We start from the raw sequence: 21,587 nt of genomic DNA on the forward strand, positions 1-21,587 counted from the left end.
GTGGTCCTTGTTGTTGTATCAGTTAAGCATGGCCATATTGGCAATCAATCTCCATCTACAGTATGCCTTCTGACAAGACAAGGATGTACACTGAATATTCCAGAATAACTCCCAAGCCCTAGAACAACGTTTTATTGTTTTCATTGTATACTTAATCATTTATGTTTGGGCTTTAAATCCTTTTAGAACTTCAGAAGTATAGTATTTGACTTTCTGTCCCCCCAGAATATACATACACATTCATATCCCTCTTAGGAAGTCCAAGCTGACACAAGTCATGCTGCATTTTTTTTTCTAGGGATTTGGACACATCTTTTGTCTGCTTTGTCCTCTCAGTCCCTCCTAGCTCATGAAAATTGTATCTCATCATGGTCTTTAGAAAAGCCACTAAAGCCCCACATCAGTCCAGAGGTCCATACTGAATTAATTTCTTTCTTAATTCTCCAGTGTACACAGTCCTGGCAGATCCAGTGAGCTAGGCATCAATTATTGCCTCTTCTGTGTTCAACTCCCTCAGGAATAGGTATATTTCCTCTGTTATCTGTTGCTTCCTGACATACATGGGGCTCTTAGCCAGTGAAAACCAAGTGTCCCCCATAGCTCTTATGAACAGGTTGATATTACTGTAAGAGATAGCAAGCCATCACCTCCATTTTATTCTTCATTTTCCCAACACATTTTCCAGCACGGTCTTATCTAAGTATGTCACTGCTGAAGTATCGTGGCTTTAAAAGAAAATAGCACTTGCCTAGCATGTGAAATATACTAGATTTAATGCACAGTTTAAAAACCACTAATTTATCATTTTAATAAGACAAGACAGGGAAACAGCAAACCCTGATGCTGCCCTGTACAGGGAAACATCATTTTTAGATTTCTGGAAACCTGTTTTTCTAGATGGAATATGGCAAAATGGGCAAAGTTATGGTTTATTACTTCATGGATCTAGCTTCAAACACTGGCTTTAATATTTACTCCAAACATGACTTTCAAGCATCATTGAGTGGAACACAGGTGTAACTGAGCACTTAGGAGGTAAAAGTTCAAGAAGGTCAAGAGTTCAAGGTCATTCTCAGCTCCTTATTAAATCCAAGGCCAGCCTAGCTACAGGAGAGAGATCTTGTCTCAACAACAACAACAACAACAAAAAACCACTCCAGTTTCCTTGAGGAATCTCATTCATTAATATTTATTGAATATCAATTTGATGACAGAACCACAAGTACTGCAATTCCACATGATTAAGACGACACCTGTTCAGGGTCCTCAAACTCTAGCAGCTGGACAAAAAGAATTTGCATAAGGTCAGACAGACACAAGCAGGTGCTGCAAACATCAGCCTTGATTGACTACTGGATGAGATTAAGAGATATGGGGAGATCTTTGTGTCTGTGAGGGCATTTTCAGAGAGGATTAACTGAGAGGAGACTTGAGCAGCACCACCCAAGAGGTCAGAGGCTCAGAGGAAATAAAAATGGAAGAGAAAGCCAGCCAGTATGTACAAGATTCAGTCTTCCTCAGTGAGTTCATCTACAGCTGTTGTTATCACCCAGGGACTCGGGACTCCATGTTCATCAGCCATTCAGTGTGGCCTAACATCAGGGACTCTCCAGGGACCTTCCAGCCCATCAGAATCACACTGGGGCTATATTATCAATTATTACTCCTGTCACAGAGATTTTAGTTTTTGAACCAAGCAGTAACTGGCTTCCCTGGATCCTCACTCTGCAGATGACCACCACAAGGTGGTCTAGCCTCTGATCATGTGACACATTCTAATAAATCTCCTCATACAATTATATATGGGTTCTATTGGTTCTATCTTCTAGAGAATCTCAGTTGAGATGTTTAACAGCCTTTCAAGTCATTAAAATTATTCTCAATAAGATGTAAATAAGATTAAAATAAGATTTATGAGGATACAACTGAAGACTTTTAATCAGAAAAATGACTTAATAAAACCTGAGGTTCTTTTATTTTTAAACTGCTTTGGTTAGTAGATAAATATTGGATTGTATGTGAAAAGGACAAGATTCAGAGAGTACAAAAAGGAGTCGACTATATTAACCTACATAAGAGTTACTGCAGGCCTGGGAAACAGCCATAGCATGTATGACAGGATGAGAAAAGTGAATTGATTCAAGAGACAGCTAGTAATCATATTAAAATGGCAGGACTTGACTAAATATGGGTAAAGAGAAAAGGAATATTGGGGCTGGCTCAGAGAGTAAAGTCTTGGGAAATAGTGTACAGTAGACTGGTGACAAGCTAGAAGTGGGATCAGGACATTTGTACTTAACTGGCAGGTTCTCCTTAGGGCACACTGTATGTCTGTTGGTGGGGTCAATAAAGACATGTCTCATCAGTTGATGGAGATACAGGCTTGACATTCAAGAGAAAGATCTGGGCAGAAGGTGAAGAGTGACACGTTCTCACAGAGCACTCACAGGAACTCACAAGGGTTCTCACAGCGTAGTGGAGGGACTCAGTTTCAGCCAAAGGGCAGAGCAAGAGCTTCATGGAAACACTACACAATTCCTCAAATTCTCTTTATTTTAACATTAAAACCAACACATAAAAGATATTTTATTACTGAGTTGACATATAAACTCTATCAGAAATATGTTAATTGAATCACTAATTGGATTCCAATAATTTACCATCACAGTCAGAGTCACAGTAACATACAGGTTTTTTTATAGGATTGGAAATCTGCAAGGGCCATAAAGACTTCACAACAACCTTCTATTAACAATTTAAGCAAAGTAACTTATGCATAAAAAGTAAAAAGCTTATCTTCAGATGACTGTGCAGAGTCCAACAGAAAAGAATATATTTTATAGTTATATGATACACTTCAGACAGCCATGTATTAGGTTGACTCTCTAGTCCTCCTTACTTCTAGTTTTACTTCTGTTGTTTTGTTCCTTTTTAGTATTCAGAACAGTTCACTTTGAGACCAGTCTTTTAATTCCACACTGAAAGAAATTTAATAACAGAGTCTGAGTTTTAAATATATACACAAAATTAATATCATAACTAAGTACAAGACCACATTGAATATTTCTAAAACGTGAGGAATATACTCCCAGATTCTGCCATATTTACAAAAATATTCCCACATTGAAACATCAGCATTCAGAGAAGTGCAACTAGTTTAACATCTCATTTTCTTACTTTTCTGTGTGAACAAAATAGAGTTTTAATTATCTTTGGTTGGTTACCTTTGAAATAAAAGCTATATCCATAAAATGAAAATTGCTAATGATCCCCTATTTATAGATATGTTTTTGTTTTGTATATATGTTTTGTTTTTGGATATATTATATATACGTTACCAAAAATATACTAATTTTAAACAGAGAAAACTTATGTGAAATTTATTGAAAACCAAGATTTGCAAAGTAGAATAAACTCAGTTTTTGAAATTTCTTACCAAATGGGTTCACCTTAATGAAATTATATTTTTACTTAATATAAATTTGTCTACTGAAGATGAACTCCAAAGAAGATAATTCTACAATGTCTGTAAACATAGAGCTGTGGTGGGGAAGGGGTGAGTTTTTTACAACTAAACTCAAATTGTTACAAAATTACGTTTTAGTCTGATTTAATTTTTAGTGTGAACTTTGCTCCCATGCAGAAATGGTAACAGAAGTTGTATCGTTCCAAAAGACTTTAACAATTATCGATAAACAAAAGAACTGAGTTGTTTACTTGTCATCTAAACAATCTCTGCATAAAGCAGGAATGTCTCAAAACAAGAAATAAAACAATAGTTTACATTTGCTTTTCAGTCTGATAATTTCAGATTTTGATTCTGAACTAAAACACAAACTTCCAACAGTTACATTTGATTTTAAGAACAACTAATTGCTCACTGAGTATATAAGAATCTCTCCCATCATTGCCAAAGTATGACTGGCATAGCAAATGTGTTTATTCTCTTGAAGTTGTCTTGAAGTCACCGCCTTAGTCAACAAGCCATGTTTACCTATAGCATTCTCATTTAGGTTTCATCTTAGGAAGGACAATAAAAGCAAAACACCCTCACAGAGAGCCTGTGGCTCCCGAGGGAAATCTGAGTTGTTCTGCAGCTTTACATCAAGTGATGAGAGAGCCCACAGAGTCTGCAGCATCCCTGATGCAGATCCTACTGTGCTTTCAGAGTTAATGCTTACTTCTCCCTTTTAACCACGCTGAACTGATACCAATTCCTTCTTCGGATTTCCTTCTCTCGTCTACTCATAATTCAACCTACCATCCAAGCATCGGTAAGCAGAACGTTGAGCCACGGCAATCTGTTTATCTTCACCTCATTCTGCCAGCCAGTTTCCCAGAAATAATACCGCTGGGGCTTCCATTCTGTTGCTTTTGAGTCAATGCAATGGGAGGTCTGCATGCACCGGCCAGAAAACCTTCCCTAACTAGGTTGGCAGCTCTGGTCACAATTCACCCATGTGCTTTCACACCTGCCTTCTTACACATTGGTAGCCTCCGAAAAAGAGTCAGTCGGGCCATTGTTCTTTTTGACTTCCAGGTTCTTTTTAGCCTTGAAGGTCATCGACACCTCTGAGTGAATGGCATCCAACCTCTGCTCACAGCGGAAGGCTGAGAGAAAAGCTTTCCTGTAGTTGCTGTTCATCCAACCATACAGAAGGGGGTTGGCAAAGGTGGAGCACATGGCAATAATGTGGAACACGGTGAAGATGAGTTTGTACTCCTTCAGGTCCAGGACGTGGCTGTCGATGTCCACAGCAAGTTGGAAGGCGTGGAGGGGCAGCCAGCTGACTGCAAACACCACCACCACGCACACCAGCATTTTGGTTGTTTTGTGCCTTCGCTGATGGTAATGGTCACTTGCAGCTCCAGGACTGATGTGGTTCTTCAGCTTACTCCAGATACGCGTGTAGGAGAAAGATATGATGCCCAGAGGCAGAACGTAGAGGATGAGCAGGGTGGAAAGGCTGTAGACTGTGCCATAAACACTCTTCTCCTCCCCAGGCCACTTCTCAGTACATGCCACAATCTCAAAGTCAGGAATGATCTCAATCAGGGAGTACTCCCGGAAGATGGCCAGGGGACTTGCCAGCAGAGCACTGATGCCCCAGGCCAGGCCGATAATCAGGAAGCTGATTCCCTTGGAGATCTTGCTCTCCAGGTGGTAGACAATGCAACGATGGCGGTCCAGAGCAATGACTGTCAACGTTATTGTGGACACTTGTACTGCCAGACCCTGGGCATAGGGTACCAAATGGCACAAGACCGGACCCATTTTCCACTCCCCCATCAAGGTATAGGTAAGAGTGAATGGCAGGCACAGGGTGTTTACCAAAAGATCCGCCACAGCCAGGTTGGCAATAAAAAAGTTGGTTACTGTGCGCATGCTCTTGAATTTGATCACCACATGGATGACCAGGGAGTTGCCAACTACCCCCAGCAAGATGATGGAGCAATAGGCCAGTATGAGGACCACCTGCACCTCAACCAGTTTGGTGCTGTCTATGAGCTCCGGCTCTGGATCAGGGGGCAGCTCACCTCTAGGAGTGGTGTGCCCCAGCCCATAGGGCTCCACCTTCACTTCTGCAGTTTGATTTTCATCTGCCTCTATACCTACTGGGCCCATCTTCAGAACCACTTCACTTTCACTTGGCCTGTAAGTAGCACAAGAATCTATAATAAAAATGACATTAAAAAAAAAAAAAAGTTAGTGAAACAGAGAACCATTCTAAAGGGATTGATTCAGTTTAGACTGAGCTCCCCCAGAGAGCTATGTTCTGATTCATCACACCGTAGATCTCGTAAAAGCTTGATAAAGCAAATCCTTTACACAAGTCTATTAACAACTAGGGATGGACAAAATCAGGAATTCAAAATATCCATGATGGTGACAAGAACACATTTTTTTCTATCAGAGAGAACCAGTTCCACAATGAATGAGATCAAATAAATTCCATTTTAATGCAAAAGGAATGAATGCAATAAAGTTTATCAATTTTATAGTTGCTATGAAGTCAACAAATTAACTTAAAGGAAAGTGTCACCCACTTAATTGTTTGAAATGTGTAAATATACAGCAGCCCAAGATATAACAAAGGGGTAGATATCTGCCTGGGCTGAGCACCTGATCTTTGGGAGACTAAAATAAGGCAAAACAACTAGAATCTCACACAGTTCTTTTTCCTTTCACTTCTTGTGCACATAAGCCTGCCCCCCGTGTGTGTGTGTGTGTGTGTGTGTGTGTGTGTGTGTGTGTGTGTGTGAACGCTAGCATTACAAGCACACTGTTCTTTTGAATTTTTGCTAGGCCAGCTGATGTTTAAAATGGAACCCTGTGCAGACGTGTTGCTTGTTTAATGGTTTGAAAGCAACTTCCCACACAACATAGAGCAGACTACTACAAAGGCACTGCATTAAAAATATGCCCAAGTTTAAACTTACCCCCTAAATTCTAAATAGAGAAGTTTGGACACCTTTCTTTCTCTCCTGCCGTGCACTGCTGAATTTCCCTACCTGTGTGAACTGCTGCACCCAATAAATTAATTAAAGCCCTAAAAGCTTAAAAAAGAGATAAGCATTCTAGGCTATCTTGTTTTCTTGAGCCCTCCGATGCTTACACGATCCCTGCCTTTGCAGTGGTGGGTGACATCGAAGAGTTTATTGGAAGAGCCAACCAATGACTAGACCAGGTTGAGACCCATGCCATGAGAAGGAGCCCACCCCGACACCATTGATAATATTCTTCTATACTTGCAGACTAGCATAAATGTAGTCAGAGGGGCTTCACTCAGCAACTGTTGGAAGCAACAGACTTACAGCCAAGTATTGAAGGGAGCATGGGGAATCCTGTGGAAAAGGGGAATGAAGCATTGAGGGAGCCAGGGGTCTCAAGGACAACACAAAAAAAAACTTAGAGTCAACTAACCTAGATGCCTTGGGGCTCAGAAAGACTAAATCGCCAACCAGAGAGCATGCATGGGACAGATCTAGGCCCTCCACACTTGTATAACAGCTGTAAAGCTGGGTTTATATGAGACTACTAAAGTGGGAACGGGGGGGGGGGGGCTGTCTCTGACTACATTGACTGCCTTTGGATCCCTTTCCCATAAGTGGAGCTGTCTTGTGCAGACTCAGTTGACAAGGATATTCCTAGTCTTGAAGAAGCTAGATATGGCTGGGCTGGTTGATGTCCATAGGAGGCTTCACCTTTTCTGGGGAGAAGGGGTAGGTGGGGTGTGAGGTGAGAGCTGGGGACTGGGAGGAGACAAAGGAGAGGAATCTGTGATCCAGATGTAAGGTAAATAAATAATCGAGTCAATAAAATTTCTGAGAAAAATTAGTTGATATGAAATATGTAAGAACCAGTTTTCTATTAGAAATGCTGAAGTGATTAGAGATATTTCAGAAGATTGATGTTAAAGTGTAATGACTATGACACAACAAAATATAAGAGAATAAAAGAAAACAGATCCCCCAACTAGGCTGGCTCCCTCTCTCCCACCTGTCTCGTATCATCCATTCTACTGCATTGGTTTTGTTTGTTTGGCACAGTTCCTAATCATCATTATTTTTTTTTTAACACCACTCATCTTATTTCTAATTTTCCTTCCTCTCCTTTCTGCTGCTTTTATCCAACAATTCATTAGCCCAACAGGTAAAGCCATGAGCAATTCACCATGGTGGTACTGGAACACACTTTCAACAAGCCTTTGCAAATCTGTATCCCAAAGGGATAATCCTGCTGGGTGTTAAGACAGCAGGACATTTCTGTACTAGACTGCTTACAGTAATATATTTGCTTTTACTGCAAATTCAGTTAAGGGTGTAAAAATGCCCGTATTCAATACACTAGTGCTGATGCCTAGTGAATACACTCACAAAAGACTTCTGTAGTTATTCATAAGATCTTTTAATGAACTTTTTAACCTATCATAATGCCATCTACTACCATTTATAGATGAGTCATGCTTACTGAGCTCACAGATAAGGCTGGGTGGCCCCATTGCCCCTGCTCCACTTCCCACCTTTACTGCCTGTGTTCTACTCTGTGCCACTGAGCTGCACAGAGCTCTCCCTCACGTTCGGGCTCCCACTTTATCAGGATCCTGGTTGGGTTGAATCAATGGAAGGTACTTGGGGAATTAAAAAGCAGGAGACATGAGGGGAGCTGGCTCAGTGAATAACGAGCTAGCCACACAAGTGGAGATATGAAAATAGCCCATGTAAAGCTGGAAGCTTAATGCATAGCTATAATGCAGCTCCTTTGCAAGACAGGGGAATTCTCAGAAGCCTGTGGGTCAGGCATCCTGGTGGATGTAGAGACCCTGTCTCCAAAAGAATCAAGGTGGAAAGTAAAAACCCTAGGCCTGAGGTTGTGTCCTCACACCTGTATGTATGCTATGTCATACCTGTACTCATACACATGGATGCATAATACATACATACATACCCTAAGTACACATTATATATGCCCTATACACACATTCATATATACTCTACACATACATACATACATACATATATACATACATACCCTATACACCTACCACACTTGCACAATACACATACACACATACATCACACCTGTACTAGCACACACTTATATGTATGAACATGCATGCACACATACAATATACACATACACTTACACACACACACACACACTCACTATACACATATAAATAATTTTTTTTTAAAAAAGCTGCATGGATAGAAAGCAGGCAGAAGGAAGAAACCGAGGCTTGCTCCTTCCTCTCTCTGTGTCCTGGGTAGTGAGTGCCTCCGCAGCTCTTCTGCAGCCTCGATTTCTACAGCGTAGACCCCTTGTGACAGTTTCCTGTGGATGGAGGAGTTTCAAGGGCCTTTGTCACACTGTCTCTTCTCCATGTCCCTTAGGTTTAAGGTATTATTCTTGCAATCTCAAATTGGCCTAACTTCCAATCTTCATCCCCCACCTCTTTCATAATCATTTCTGTACATGGACTCCTTCTCTTCTACATCCTTGAATGGAATATTTTTGTTTCATGATCTGCTCAAAACACATTTTAATCTGTTTTCTCATTAAAATAAATCTCGGTGCCTTAGTACGGCATTTAAGACTTGACACCATTCCTGCAAACGCTCTGTCCTGATGACATCCCAATATACATCTGCTGCTCTGCCGTACTGAATAACTACCAAATAGACAACACCTCAGGCTTCCCTATGTGGTGAACTGAGGACTCTGTCATTCTCCTGGTCATCCAGAAGGCTCATTCTCGCTTCAATCATTGCCCACAACACAGATCACAGAGTGACTGTTCCAATTAACTGACCCAGGACAGCAATCTCTTTAAAGATCTATAGTTTAATCTCACAGTGCACCATCTAGCAGAGTAAAGCCCCTCAATAACTGGACAAAAGCAATACAAAGCTAAACAAGAATACAATTTTGCTAACAATTACTGCCACCTTTTAAATACAAAGTATAATTTCAATCCCCTCCTTGACTGAATGTAGCAACACACAGGATGCCTTGCTGTGCTACAGCAGCCTCGGGTTTCTTTGCTTGTTCTTAGATTGCTACTTGCTTCTACAAGAAGTTTGACCTAAGACCTTATTAATTCCATTTCTGATTACAACCTCTGAAATTGCCTGTCAGTATACTCCGCCACGTAGAATTTTATCTCTCAAGTGCTCGTATCTATTTCTCTCTCCCCCTGCTACTCTTACTCTCTCTCTCTCTTTCTCTCTCTCTCTCTCTCTCTCTCTCTCTCTCTCTCTCTCTCTCACACACACACACACACACACACACACATACACACACACACACACACACCTAGGCTCCTAGGGGGCCTGGGAACTTTGTGTGTGCTGTCCTTTGTTGCTATACTGGTGCATTCTACACAGGTCAACATAGACTTCAAACAGAACTTTCCAGGGATGCCAGCCATACCATGCATTATGGAAACATGCCATTTGAACCTTGGCCCATTTGATTGGCTGTACATTTTTCCTAGGCTATGAGACTGACTTTGTGGAGCAGTTACTCAGGCCATCCATGCCAACCGGAGTTGAGCAGACTTCCAAAAGCTGGAGTTTGAAGGTTGCACAAACAAACTGAGTGTAAGCAGCAGATTTAAGGGCACTGGGAAGAGAAGCACATTTGATTTATTGACTATTTCCTTCTTTTCTTTTCAATCACATTTTCTTCACTCTGAAGTCCTTTTTATTGGAGTCCTATGGTTCCTCTGCAGGAATGGTTATTGATCTGCAAGCTATTAGTCTGTGAACACGATAGTCTGCACGTAGGCACAGTACTAGCCCTGGGCTGGGGCAAAGCACTACCTAGAACACAGAATGCATCATTCTCAACAGCACTTCTGGAAAAGCAGAAGAGTAAAAGAGAACCAGAGGGTAGATACTGCCATGTGTGACACTCCAGAGGCCCCCAATCAAGCCAGCAAGAGGCAAGGGGAGAGCCTTTTCTTGAAAAAAAATAAAAAGGCAAAATGAGACATTTGGGTTATTCAGGAAATTCAAAACTGTGAATAGTGCTGTTTTCTTGAACAGGTGCACCTCTACTGAATTTGTTATAGAAGCACTTAACTGTAGAAAGGGAAATGACTTTTTTCTTTCTGAAGCTCTAGGTGCTTTCTTTAATAAGTCGGAGAGCTTCTCCTGCTTTGGCTACATGCTGAAACCTCTGGGTTTGCAAGTTATTTCTGCAACAGAATCACTCCAGGTGGGCAAAGCCTGACATCCTAAGGAGCCTTCCTTCCAGGACTGTTTCCCCAGGGAAAATCCCAAGCACTGTGCTACAAACTATAGTTGCCTACACCTGTTGGGTCTTCTGTGAGGGGAGACAGGACTTTAACAAAGCTACATATGAGGTGTGATTATTTGCCTAAGTAGAGATGGATGGGTCATTTAAAAAGTCAGCGAATGCTTCTCTTTCCTGTATTTGTGCTTCCTGTCTATGACAGTAGTGTTGTCTCTTGCATGACACTGAGATTTTAATGACTAGACTCTACTAAGAAAGGCATTTAAATATTACTGTCACCTCCTGCCACACAACCATAGACTTCTACTAGTAGGTAATCCTATCCTGGGAAAATGAATGGAAGCCTAAATAAATCTCTAGTTTTGAACAGCTTTAGAAAACCTTGCATGAGCTTGCACGTTAGAAAGTGCTTGAGTTTTAAAGAGTGGGCAGAATCGTATCTCACTGTCTCATACTGTAGCGCTCCATCAAGGAACCTTCAGCAGAAAAGAAAAGTCCAGCAAAAGAAGAAAATCGAAGTGGTACTAACCCACCTAGTTCCCTTCCACTTAATGCCTGGAGGGGGTGGGAGGCTCCTCTTAGAAACACCTCCCCATTCCCCCTTATCCCCCAACAGGACCCAGGGCTCCTTTAGGGCTGTTCATGATCTCAGAAGGAAAACAGGAGTTTGAATTTACTTACTGCGTTGGCCTTTGGCGTTTCTTCTCAGATGAGGAATCCAGGAATGTGCAACCAAAGGATTATGTAGGTAGCCAGTCCTGAGACAGTCCAGGGAGGCACCCAAAGCAGGTCAGATTCGGTGTGGGACAGCTTGAGCCAGCAGCAGCAGGAGCAGGAGCAGGGGCGGCAAAGCGGAGCCGCTGCAATGATGTCCCCGCTGGGATTCTCCGTGGACCTCTAAGGCCACTCGATCAAGGATCCTGCACTGCACCGCGCAGAGCCCCTGGTAGGAGAGGGTGGGGAGGGAGGAGGAGGGTCTGAGATAGAGGTGGAGATGAACCCCGTCCTGGAAGGAAAGGACACAGATACCAGGGACTGCGGAGCAAGGGAGTGAGGCAGATAAGTTCCCGGTGGCCAGAGATTGGAGAATAGTGTCCTCCAACCTCTGTTGCACTCTATGCAGCGTAACGACCCATCTCGCGGCACCACCACTCCCTGCAGAGGCTACTCTTCACTTAGGGGTTCATCTAATCTGCAAAGGAAAGTGAGGGGCAGGGGCGAACAGGGAGGGAGTGGTCACTCGCTGTGTGAACAGGGGGTAGACATCCAGGGCTTGCGAGTGTTGGGCTGGAGAGAGGTTCCGCACCTCAATGCCTCGGGAGACGGGGAGATCCCACTCTGGGCTGCGAGTTTCCTCGTGTAGAAGCAAAGGCGGAGAGCCAGCTCCTCGCAGGAGCTGGATCCCAAGGACAGACAGCCAGCACGCCCTGCTAAACAGCCGGGCACAGGAACTGCGGTAACACAAGTCCAGAGCCTGGGAGTCCGGGAGCAGCAAAGTCCTTAACAGGTGTTCCTGAAATCCTGCTTCTTCAGATCACAAGCCCCGGTGTCCCCGCGGTCGACTGGCAAAAGCTGTCCCTGAGAAAGAAATCAGAGGTCAGCAGTGGGTCTTAAACAAAACAGTCTTTGTCCAGTCAGTTGTCTTCAGAATTCTTCCCCTTTAGTTCTTTACACTATCCAAGATTTCGGAGGAGCAGGGAGCCCAAGCCTTGGGAATGTTCCTCAGTGTAAAGCCTGCAGGCTGAATTCTCTTGCAGGACTAAAAGAGGACTTGCAAGACTTTCAGTCACTAACGCTGGAGGGCCGGAGGGCCACTTCAACCTTACCCTGCAAACTCTTCATTCAAAGGCAGTCCTAGAGGTTTGCTTCAAGTCTCTTTTCCTTCAATTTTAAAGGGGGCAGTAGAGACTTAAAAGCCAGGACGCATGTAACTGCAAGCCAGGCTTGCCTTAACCACCCTGTCTCTGAGAGTTGCTCAAGTCACTTCCCTGCATCAGATACTCCTCCTTCTTCCTCTTCCTCTTCTTCCTCTCCTCTTCTTCTTCTTTTCTTTCTTTTTTAATTTATAAAATGAGGATTGTCATACTACTTCTCTAAATGTCTCTGAAGGATGCAAAACAATAATTCCATTTAGATTAGGTATCTCTAAAAATAAAAGCTATACTTAACTTATTTTTAAAAGATAAATACTCCACCATGTAGTAATAATTACTCCTTTATTAGGGAATGGATTTTCAGTTCCAAGGCCAATGAAAGTCACACACCCTAATTATACATCATAGGACATATAGAATCTGATATGAATCTTCAATTCATGTGATGACATGCTAGAGAAGCTACCTATAAAACAGTGTTGCTTGGGCCTTCCCATTACCAGTACACAGGAGGCAGCAGGCCTGGAAGAAGCCATGATGTTTTACACACTTTTTTTTTTTTTAAAAAAAAAGTTCTTTTGTAAGCAGTTTTTGGCTTAGGGAAATATTTCTTGCTTGCACATATGCTTTGAGTTGAACAGATTCAGTTTTTTTGTTTGTTTGTTTGCTTGTTTTTTGAGATACTGGAGAATGAGGAATCCTAATGCCTCACAAGTGCTGGGAACTGCTCTGCCTCTGAGCTGCAGCTTCACACTTTTTTTTTTTTTCTGTTTTTGTTGTTTGCTTTATTTGAAGACTGTGTCTTACTACGTTGCCCAGGCTAGCCCAGTATTCTCTACGAAGCCCAGGCAGGCCTTAACAGAACTTAACCTCCTAAGGAGTTGCTATTGCAGGAAGCACCATCAGGTTCAGCTTTCCCTGCTTCTTAATACTGGGAATGTAAAGAAAGAACTCTGTGTGTCTAACAAGTTAAACTTTTGAAGACTAACACAGACAGCAGCCCCTAACCCCACCCCCCACCCCACCCCCCACCAAAAAAAAGGCTGCTAAGCAGAATTGCTGAAAGGAATGGCTTTGGAGGATTTTAAACTATGTTTCAGGCAGTGATTGCACAAAACATTCTTCTCTAGTAGCAATGACTTACAAAGACTTCTAAGCATCCCTTTATGAAAACATAACTCACTTCCTTATAGGCATGCCAGTATCTTAAGTGATTCACAGGGGTACATACACCTCTGATCAGCAACTCCAATAATAACAAAGACCTCCATGACTCAAGTCTTTCAATAAAGTACAGACTGGGTGAGAAGCTGATCCATGAGGTGAAAGTCCTTAAACGGTACAATGTATTAATCACATAGCTATGCCAACTTGTGACACTGCACAGACAGGTTCTAAGTAAAGGTCTTCAAAGCACATATGTTACAAGCCATAGGAACAATGAACCACTCCGAGGAAGGACCCTCAGCTTATGGACCTAGTGAACTAACGGTAGTCCAAATGGAAACAGAAGACGATTATCAAATCAGATCTCTCTCTTGAGGGGTAGTTCAGTTCTTTGGGCAAGTCCATACCTTTCCAGAGTAGATGCCAACCCTTATTCAAACAGAGAGAAGATAGAATCTCCCAAATGCCTACATAACTAGATCCAGCAGAAGCTGTGTGCTCACAGGTCAGGCTGTAGGAGAAAGCAGAAAGCAGTAAGAATGCGCACAGCCACTGCTCCTTCTCTTTATACTTAAGTAACGCTAAGTGAGACACACTGGCCTTACCAGAGCAGGCTGAAGAAACAGCTAAGAGATGCATCTGCACTGAGCTTTGCAGGAGCCGAGGAAGCTGAAGCAGATGTCAGAAAACCCTTAGTTGTCATCAGCTGTGTCTCTCTTGTCCGTGGAGTCAGATGAAGGGAAAGAACCTTTATTTTCGCAGGTGTTAGTAGATTTTCTTTTATTCCCCATGGAACCCACCCTGTCTATTGTCCTTCGAGGACACGATGAAGTTCCAATACCAGCAGGATAAACCTCAAGAAAAAAGACCAGATGCTAGTAAAGGGAAGCATCAGAATAGGAACATACTGAGAGTCTGAAGCTGGAGGACTTAAATTTAACCCTAGCACCGGGACTCGCTGCTTGTGATGCCCACCAGTTTTGTTAAGTTTCCACTTTGTTAAAAGACAATTTTATTATTGGATAGAAGTGATGCTATGATGAAATACATTGGCTTATATTTGTTTAAAAAAAGAATGTACACAGCCCAGGAAATACATACAGGAACTGAAGTCAAAGGCCTGTTCTCGGGTTCCAATGAGATGACCTACAAAAATCTACATTTAGTATGGTTAGATCTCACTTGTAAAAGGAAGCAAAATTCATATTCTTAAAAATCTTAGACCAGTGAGATGGCTCAGTGGGTTATGCAGGTATCACCAAACCTGAGTTAGACTCCTGGGACCCCTCATAGTGGAAGGAGAGAATCTGTTCCTACACATTACCATTTAAGTCTGCACACCCCACACACATACACACACACAAACACAAGCACATGCATATACCTACATATATACACTTATACACACACCCTGTACACATATACACTACACACATATACACAACTTCACACACCTGCATACCTACACTTACATACATACCCTGTACACACATACACTGCACACATAACTACAGACAACACACATGCGCACACACACCTACACACACTTGTGTTACATGTAATAAAGCATCTTTCGAAATGAAATGTTGCAAAGTGATGTCTTAAAAGCCAAAATTCCAGATGATCACATCAAAATAAATGAGATGGTAAGTAGACAGAAAGGTAGAAGAAAAAAGAAAAGGGCAGAAAAGAGAGAGTAATTCCCTATACACATGGGGGATCTGCTCAGAGACCTCAGAGGATGTTGGAAACCATGACAAAGTCCACTAACAAGCTTGACACAGAAGGTATTGATAACATTGACTAATAATGAAATAGAAAAATTATAATAATAGAACATGACAAAAGTTTTAGAAACACATCTGCATTGGCTATCATGCTGTAGCTCACATTTTCTTGTGGGAATGTGAGGAACATCTCCATTTGTTTTTTTCTGAATCACTGAGGTATTGCACTTTGGGGCCATTGCTACAAAACAAAGGTTGCTTATCCACAAGAACTTCAACACTACCACAGTCATTCTCAGAAAGAGGTGACCACCAAGTGAAAGACGGATTGTTAGCATATGTATTCTGGATACACTAGACATAAATATAACTCATAACCTGGTGAGGATAGATAGCACAGGATATTGCTCCAAATAGCATGCAGTTTAAACTTACGAGCTGTTTATTTCTGGAATGTTCCATTTAGGGGGTAGAAAACTGAAATAGTGGAAAATGAAACCTTCAATAAAGGGAAGACTAGAGAGAGATTTGCAGTTGAGATCTCTATGAGCCTCTAGTCTTATTGCCTCTGGTGTTATTTGAGATCTGATAAATCTCCAATGTTTAAAATAAGACTCCACAAAAATTTCCTCTACCCTACTGCGTCCTCAGAATGTACAGATATAGAAGGCAGAGAACCACAGTTTGACTGACAGATGAACGAGCTTTCCATTACTACAGTACATACAGGAGAAAACCATCCATGAAGTAAGCAGTTGTGTCTAGCTCACAGGTTTGAACCTTTGCCTTAGGTGGTAAGTCATCATGGATCATGTAGAAGATCAAATCTATCAATCTAACCTTCTTACAGCAGGAGAGAGGGGGCAAAAGTAGAAGGAAGAAGGTAAGGATGAACAGCAGTCACTGGCTCCTCATGGTCTCCTCAGAGGCAAGTTCTCATGCCCACAAGACTGGCAGACTTGCCTGGATCTCAGTTTCTTTCCCCTCCTTCTAGTCCAAGCCACAGGACATACCTTCAATATATGGTCCACTTAGAGGACCTTACAGACTTCCAGTCCTACACCAGATGTGTCATTTCCTTCTTATTTGTAGTGGAACTGGTATTCCCAGGCAAACTGTGGCAAAGGAACTTCTGGTTAATGAAATAATATGGACGTTTTAGACATTTTGGATGAATAAATTTTAGACCAGTTTGCCATTTACAAAGAAAAGTTCAGTTGCCTCACTATAGAGGCTTAGTTTACTGTACAAAGTAAAACATGATGTATTTGTTCCACTCTAAAATTCATACCAAGAGCAAAGGCCTCTCCCACATAGAAATAATTTCATCATTATTTTGGCTAGGGAAATAATTTATAACTATGATTAAAAGACAACAATGACAAAGATAGGAAGTAAAAACATCCTCTGTTCAGTAGACATTCTTCCAATATAGTGACATTTTTCTGTCTTCTACAATACATTAGCTATGCACCTTGCTATTGAGCACTCGAAATGGACAAGTATGAGGCAGAATCTTAATTCAATCTTAATTTGCACACTAAACTAAATAGCTATGTAGAAACAGTGTATGCTGTGGACATTATAGGTCTAGGATTTTGTCACCCAGCAATCCCATCTTTGGAATATGGGTATATGTTCTCATGACTATGTTGTTGGTTTGGTTTGATTTGGTTTGGTTTGGTTTGGTTTGGGTTTTCAAGACATGTTTTGCTGTGTAGTCTTGGATGTGATAGAACTTGCTCTGTAGACCAGGCTGGTTGAGAACTAACAGAGATGTTTCTGCCTTCCTAGTGCTGGGATTAAAGGCATGTGCCAGCACTGCCCAACCTGATTTCTAATTTTAATAGACTTCATCATTGTAACAATATATCACAGATATTATTCCATTACTTTACATGCAATTCTATTCCTTTAACAGTAGTCTGGTCCTTAACTGAATAAATAATTCAGATTATTTACCCCTGTTACAGATATATAGGTCAGTGATCTTGTGCATGTTTATAATACACTTGTCTAATTCTTTTGAAGCAGGTCATTTCAGGGTGACCTTGAGTTCAATAGAATTTTTTCCCTTTGTGAGCTTGATTTGGGACACTACAGTCCTAGAAAAATCGACAGCTACCAAAGTTTCCCTGACCCAGTGATTTTCAGAGAACTGTCTCATGAATTTAAAGAATGAAACTTATGTACCACAAAGTGTGAGTTTTACAGAGTTTACTATAAAATATAGATGGGAACTAAGGGTATAAGGATAAATAATAGAGGTAGATAAATGATTAGATGGATAGATAGGTAGATGGATAAATGGGTGGATAGATAGATAGATAGATAGATAGATAGATAGATAGATAGATAGATAGATAGATGTGAATGAGAATGAGAAAAGGAAAGAGAGAGACTATATAGCAAGAGAGATCTCAGCAAACAGGGTATCATCAAGCTGCTGGTGGGTAGTTAGGTGGGGTTTTTAAAGGATGTGTGACAGAAACTGAGGTGAAGCACGAGGGAGAGTCGGTCCATCCTTTTGGGACAGCATTTAGGTGTCCAGGCTCCTCTTCTCAGTTTCAGTTACAGAATCATGAAGAGCTTCCAGGAAAGGGAAGGAGATAAGAAGAACAGGGAAACAGAACTCCCTGGTGTTCCTGGACTTCAGCAAGAAGATTCTGGGAATGGCTGCTTCAGGGTCCTCGTCCTACCTTGCCAGTTTCTATGTTCTGTTCTCACCTGTCTCTTTAGTATGAGTTTGAACAGGCAGTGAGAGAGACACTTTAAATTTCCCTGTAAGCCAAGTTCATGCTGCATGATCTGGACCAGAAGAACTTTACATGAGTAGAGAGAAAGACACGTAGCTTCCTACATGGTAGGGTAAATATTTCATAGTCAGCATGTGGCGTGTCATGTTCAGTATAAAATTTCAGTGACCTCAGGAGAGCATAATTGAAGTAGTAAGTTTTTAGCTTCAGGGAAAGTAAAAATAAAGGGATAAAAGGCACAAGAGAATGAGTTTGTTTGGATTCCTCAGAGAAATGCCTTTTGGCTTCATTGGCGGAAAAGTAGTATTGTTCTCACTTTAATGTCAAGGTTTCCTGAGAGATCATTAAATAACCTCCAAGCCAAGCCAGACTGACTTAAATCATGGGCAGAACAAAGTAGAAATGGAATGTGGGAGCTGCTTCCCGAAATAGGAAAGAAGTAAACCACATAAATCAGTGTACCCCAGATAGGAAGGACACAGGAAGAAGGGCGTGACACCAGCGAGAGCAGCCAGCTCCTGGGACACAGCTCAGAACTCCAGCCATGAAGCCAAAGGAACTCCTAAGAGTGCACAGCACTTATTCTCCTTGAGGGAAAATGGCCCAAGTCCCTAGATGGAAACAACACTTAGCAATGATGATTAATATATATGTCACTGTCTCTGCCTTACCTAAACGAATATTTAGTGATTATCCATAGTGCTTTTCATGTAAAATCTGCTTACAGTTTTATTCCCTGTAACACCCCCCTGTAACAAAAACTACAGCACCTGGACATGCTAATAGCCTTTGATTAAAATACAGATCTTCAGTAAGTAGGTCATAGACATACTTCCAACTGGACCCAGGTCTGCTGTAGGCAGAAAAAGCTTGCAGAAAATACCTAGACAGACCTGACTGGGTTGCCTCAGAGAGACATTAAGAAAAGCAATCAATGAACACAAATGTATTATTTTTAAGTAATCTTTCTTTTTAAAAACTCATTGACAGGCTGGAAAATGGCTCTGGGGGTCAAGCCATTGCAGCTCAAGTAGAAGGACCTGCTGTTCAGATTCCATCAACCTATATAAAGACACAGTATCCAATAGCATCTGTATTCCCTGCACTTCTGATGGGAGGCAGAGACAGAAGAATACCTGGAAGTTCACAGGCCAGATAGCCATGTATTTACAGCCACAACCAATAAGTGACTGTTTCAGACAAGGTGGGAGGTATGGCCTAATCACTACGGCTGTGCTGTGACAATAACATACATGCTGCATCATGTGTTCTCGTGTGTGTGTGTGTGTGTGTGTGTGTGTGTGTGCTCACACATGTGTACACATCTGTATGTGGAGGGGGTGGTGGTATGGGAGTGTATACACACATACATACACACTCACAAGCAAAAGATTTTTTTAAAAAAGAACTCACTACAAATAGACAATTTAACAATTTGTTCTGATGAAAAGTTAATAGTTTTCTTTACTTTTCTGACATAAGGTTGGCTCATTTTGTAGTGAGCAAATAATTAAAGATGACCAGACCAGAGATGGTCACTAAATGAAGATTCTCACAAATTCCATGGATATTTTCTAAATTATTTTTATCTATCTTTTTTTCAGGAGTGTGGGTTACGAAGACAGGTGTCTCATTCAAGAAAACGGAAACAACTAGTCGCTCAAAGCAAAATGCTATAAATCTTAAATTGGGCGTCAAGTATCATTCGCTGCAATTTTTTGTTTCTGTTGGATTTGGGGTTCTTACTTCTGTTTTGAATTTTTAATTGCAGATTCAAAGTAATTAAGCAGGATTGTAAGCAACATATGCACATTTGGCTGAGATTTTTATCTCTCAGTGATCAACCAAATGGTTCTGAAATGGTGAAAGACTAAATCTAAAAGAGTATTTGAATGTAAATGATCTGTGAATCAAATTTAAATGGAGGGGCACTTTTGCGCAGAATTCAAAATTTAATCAATGCAAATTTTCATCCGATTATCTGAGACAGAGAAGACCAGTGGATGAAGAAGAAACACATGCACCCTGTTAGGAATTTCAATTCTTCATAATAAGTGTTTATCTCCGTAAAGCATATGGAGACAAAATTTGATATATATTTTCAACCGCATAGTAAAACAAATTTTAATTTTTTTGAAAGAGTAAATTCAAAATACTCTCAGGCTAACTTATCCCTGAAGCATGAGACGAGGAGGATTTGGATGTAATTTTTGCCTATCACAGTAAAATGGGGAAAGGCCTTACTCAAGGCAAAACTTGCCAAGCACAAGTAATGCATACCAGATGTATTTCATGACCCACTCCTTTTTTTATCGAAAACAATCCTATAAAACTCAAAGAAGCATTTCATTGGCCTATGACCAGGTAGAACATCATGACTGGAATATATGATCAAGCAGAGATACCCAATCATAATATGTAGTGAGCCGCTGTTTCAGTGGCTACACATTTGCATTTCCAAGATGGCGCTGGCCGCATGTTTCCCCAGCAGTAAACATTCATTCTGCGCAGCTGCCAGGCAGAAAGAGCGCCAGGTCACTGGCCTATCCCGAGGCGTAATATTGGGTGGTGAGCAAGCAGCCATTCAGAAGTGAATACGTCACTCTAGGGTGTATTTAAGGGAGCCTCTTCCGGTTTCTTCCGTCTTTTCCGCTTTTGCTGTTACAAGAAGTAAAGCCACGTCTGTAGTGATACCCGATTACTGCCTCCGTGTCCTTATTCGCGGGCGAAGGGGACACAGAAGAGGTGTGCGTAACAACTGGAGCCGAAACCCTGGAATTTCAAGGAGCCCCGGAAGACCCCCCAAGTTTTGGGGCGGGTTAACAAACTACAGGATACGGGGTCACCTTTGGAAGGTATGCTTGGGGTAGAAACCTTCGTTGCGGGTGGATATTCACCCATTGCCACCGCAGCAATAGCTAGCCTCTTGTTTGCGTTGCTTTCAGCTATTAGGGCAAGTCAAGAGGTTTCAAGAGAGGTCAGCTCCAGGCTATCAGAACCAGAGTGTGTTAGTGTTAGCGTCGTCAGGCCAAGGAGCCTGGAGGTCAGGCCAAAGAGCCTGGAGAGATAGAGTACTCAAAAGGAACAAGGGCTACTGCAGAGTCCATTAAGCTTGAGGACCCTCCACCGGATGGTGGAGAGAGAACGGAGGTCAAAAGGACCCCCCTTTACTTCATTAAGGAGCCTGACTCCATAGAACTGTGCAGCTCCGAGGAGGAGAGCATAGAGGAGGAAATAGCCGCTTGTGCAAAGGATAGCCGTTCTGAGATAAGACTAAGAAGGATCTTAAGTCACTCAGCCC

At 41.7% G+C, this 21,587-nt stretch overlaps 1 protein-coding gene and 1 long non-coding RNA gene across 2 annotated transcripts; one reads left to right on the forward strand and one right to left on the reverse strand.

Annotated features, from left to right (window-relative positions):
- Positions 1-1,250: 1,250 nt before the first annotated feature.
- Npy2r (neuropeptide Y receptor Y2) lies at positions 1,251-12,606 on the reverse strand. Its single transcript, XM_034500707.2, has 2 exons — positions 11,444-12,606; positions 1,251-5,673 (listed from the first exon to the last, which is right to left on the reverse strand). The coding sequence occupies exon 2, from the start codon at positions 5,624-5,626 to the stop codon at positions 4,481-4,483; it is 1,146 nt and encodes a 381-aa protein (XP_034356598.1). The 5' UTR covers positions 5,627-5,673; positions 11,444-12,606; the 3' UTR covers positions 1,251-4,480.
- On the forward strand, positions 11,581-20,946 carry LOC143442013 (uncharacterized). The gene is made up of 3 exons (XR_013109874.1): positions 11,581-11,708; positions 19,277-19,497; positions 19,891-20,946. It is a non-coding gene; the product is annotated as an uncharacterized LOC143442013 (long non-coding RNA).
- Positions 20,947-21,587: the final 641 nt, after the last annotated feature.

Source organism: Arvicanthis niloticus, chromosome 4 (assembly GCF_011762505.2).
Source record: "Arvicanthis niloticus isolate mArvNil1 chromosome 4, mArvNil1.pat.X, whole genome shotgun sequence".
Classification (NCBI taxonomy): domain Eukaryota; kingdom Metazoa; phylum Chordata; class Mammalia; order Rodentia; family Muridae; genus Arvicanthis; species Arvicanthis niloticus.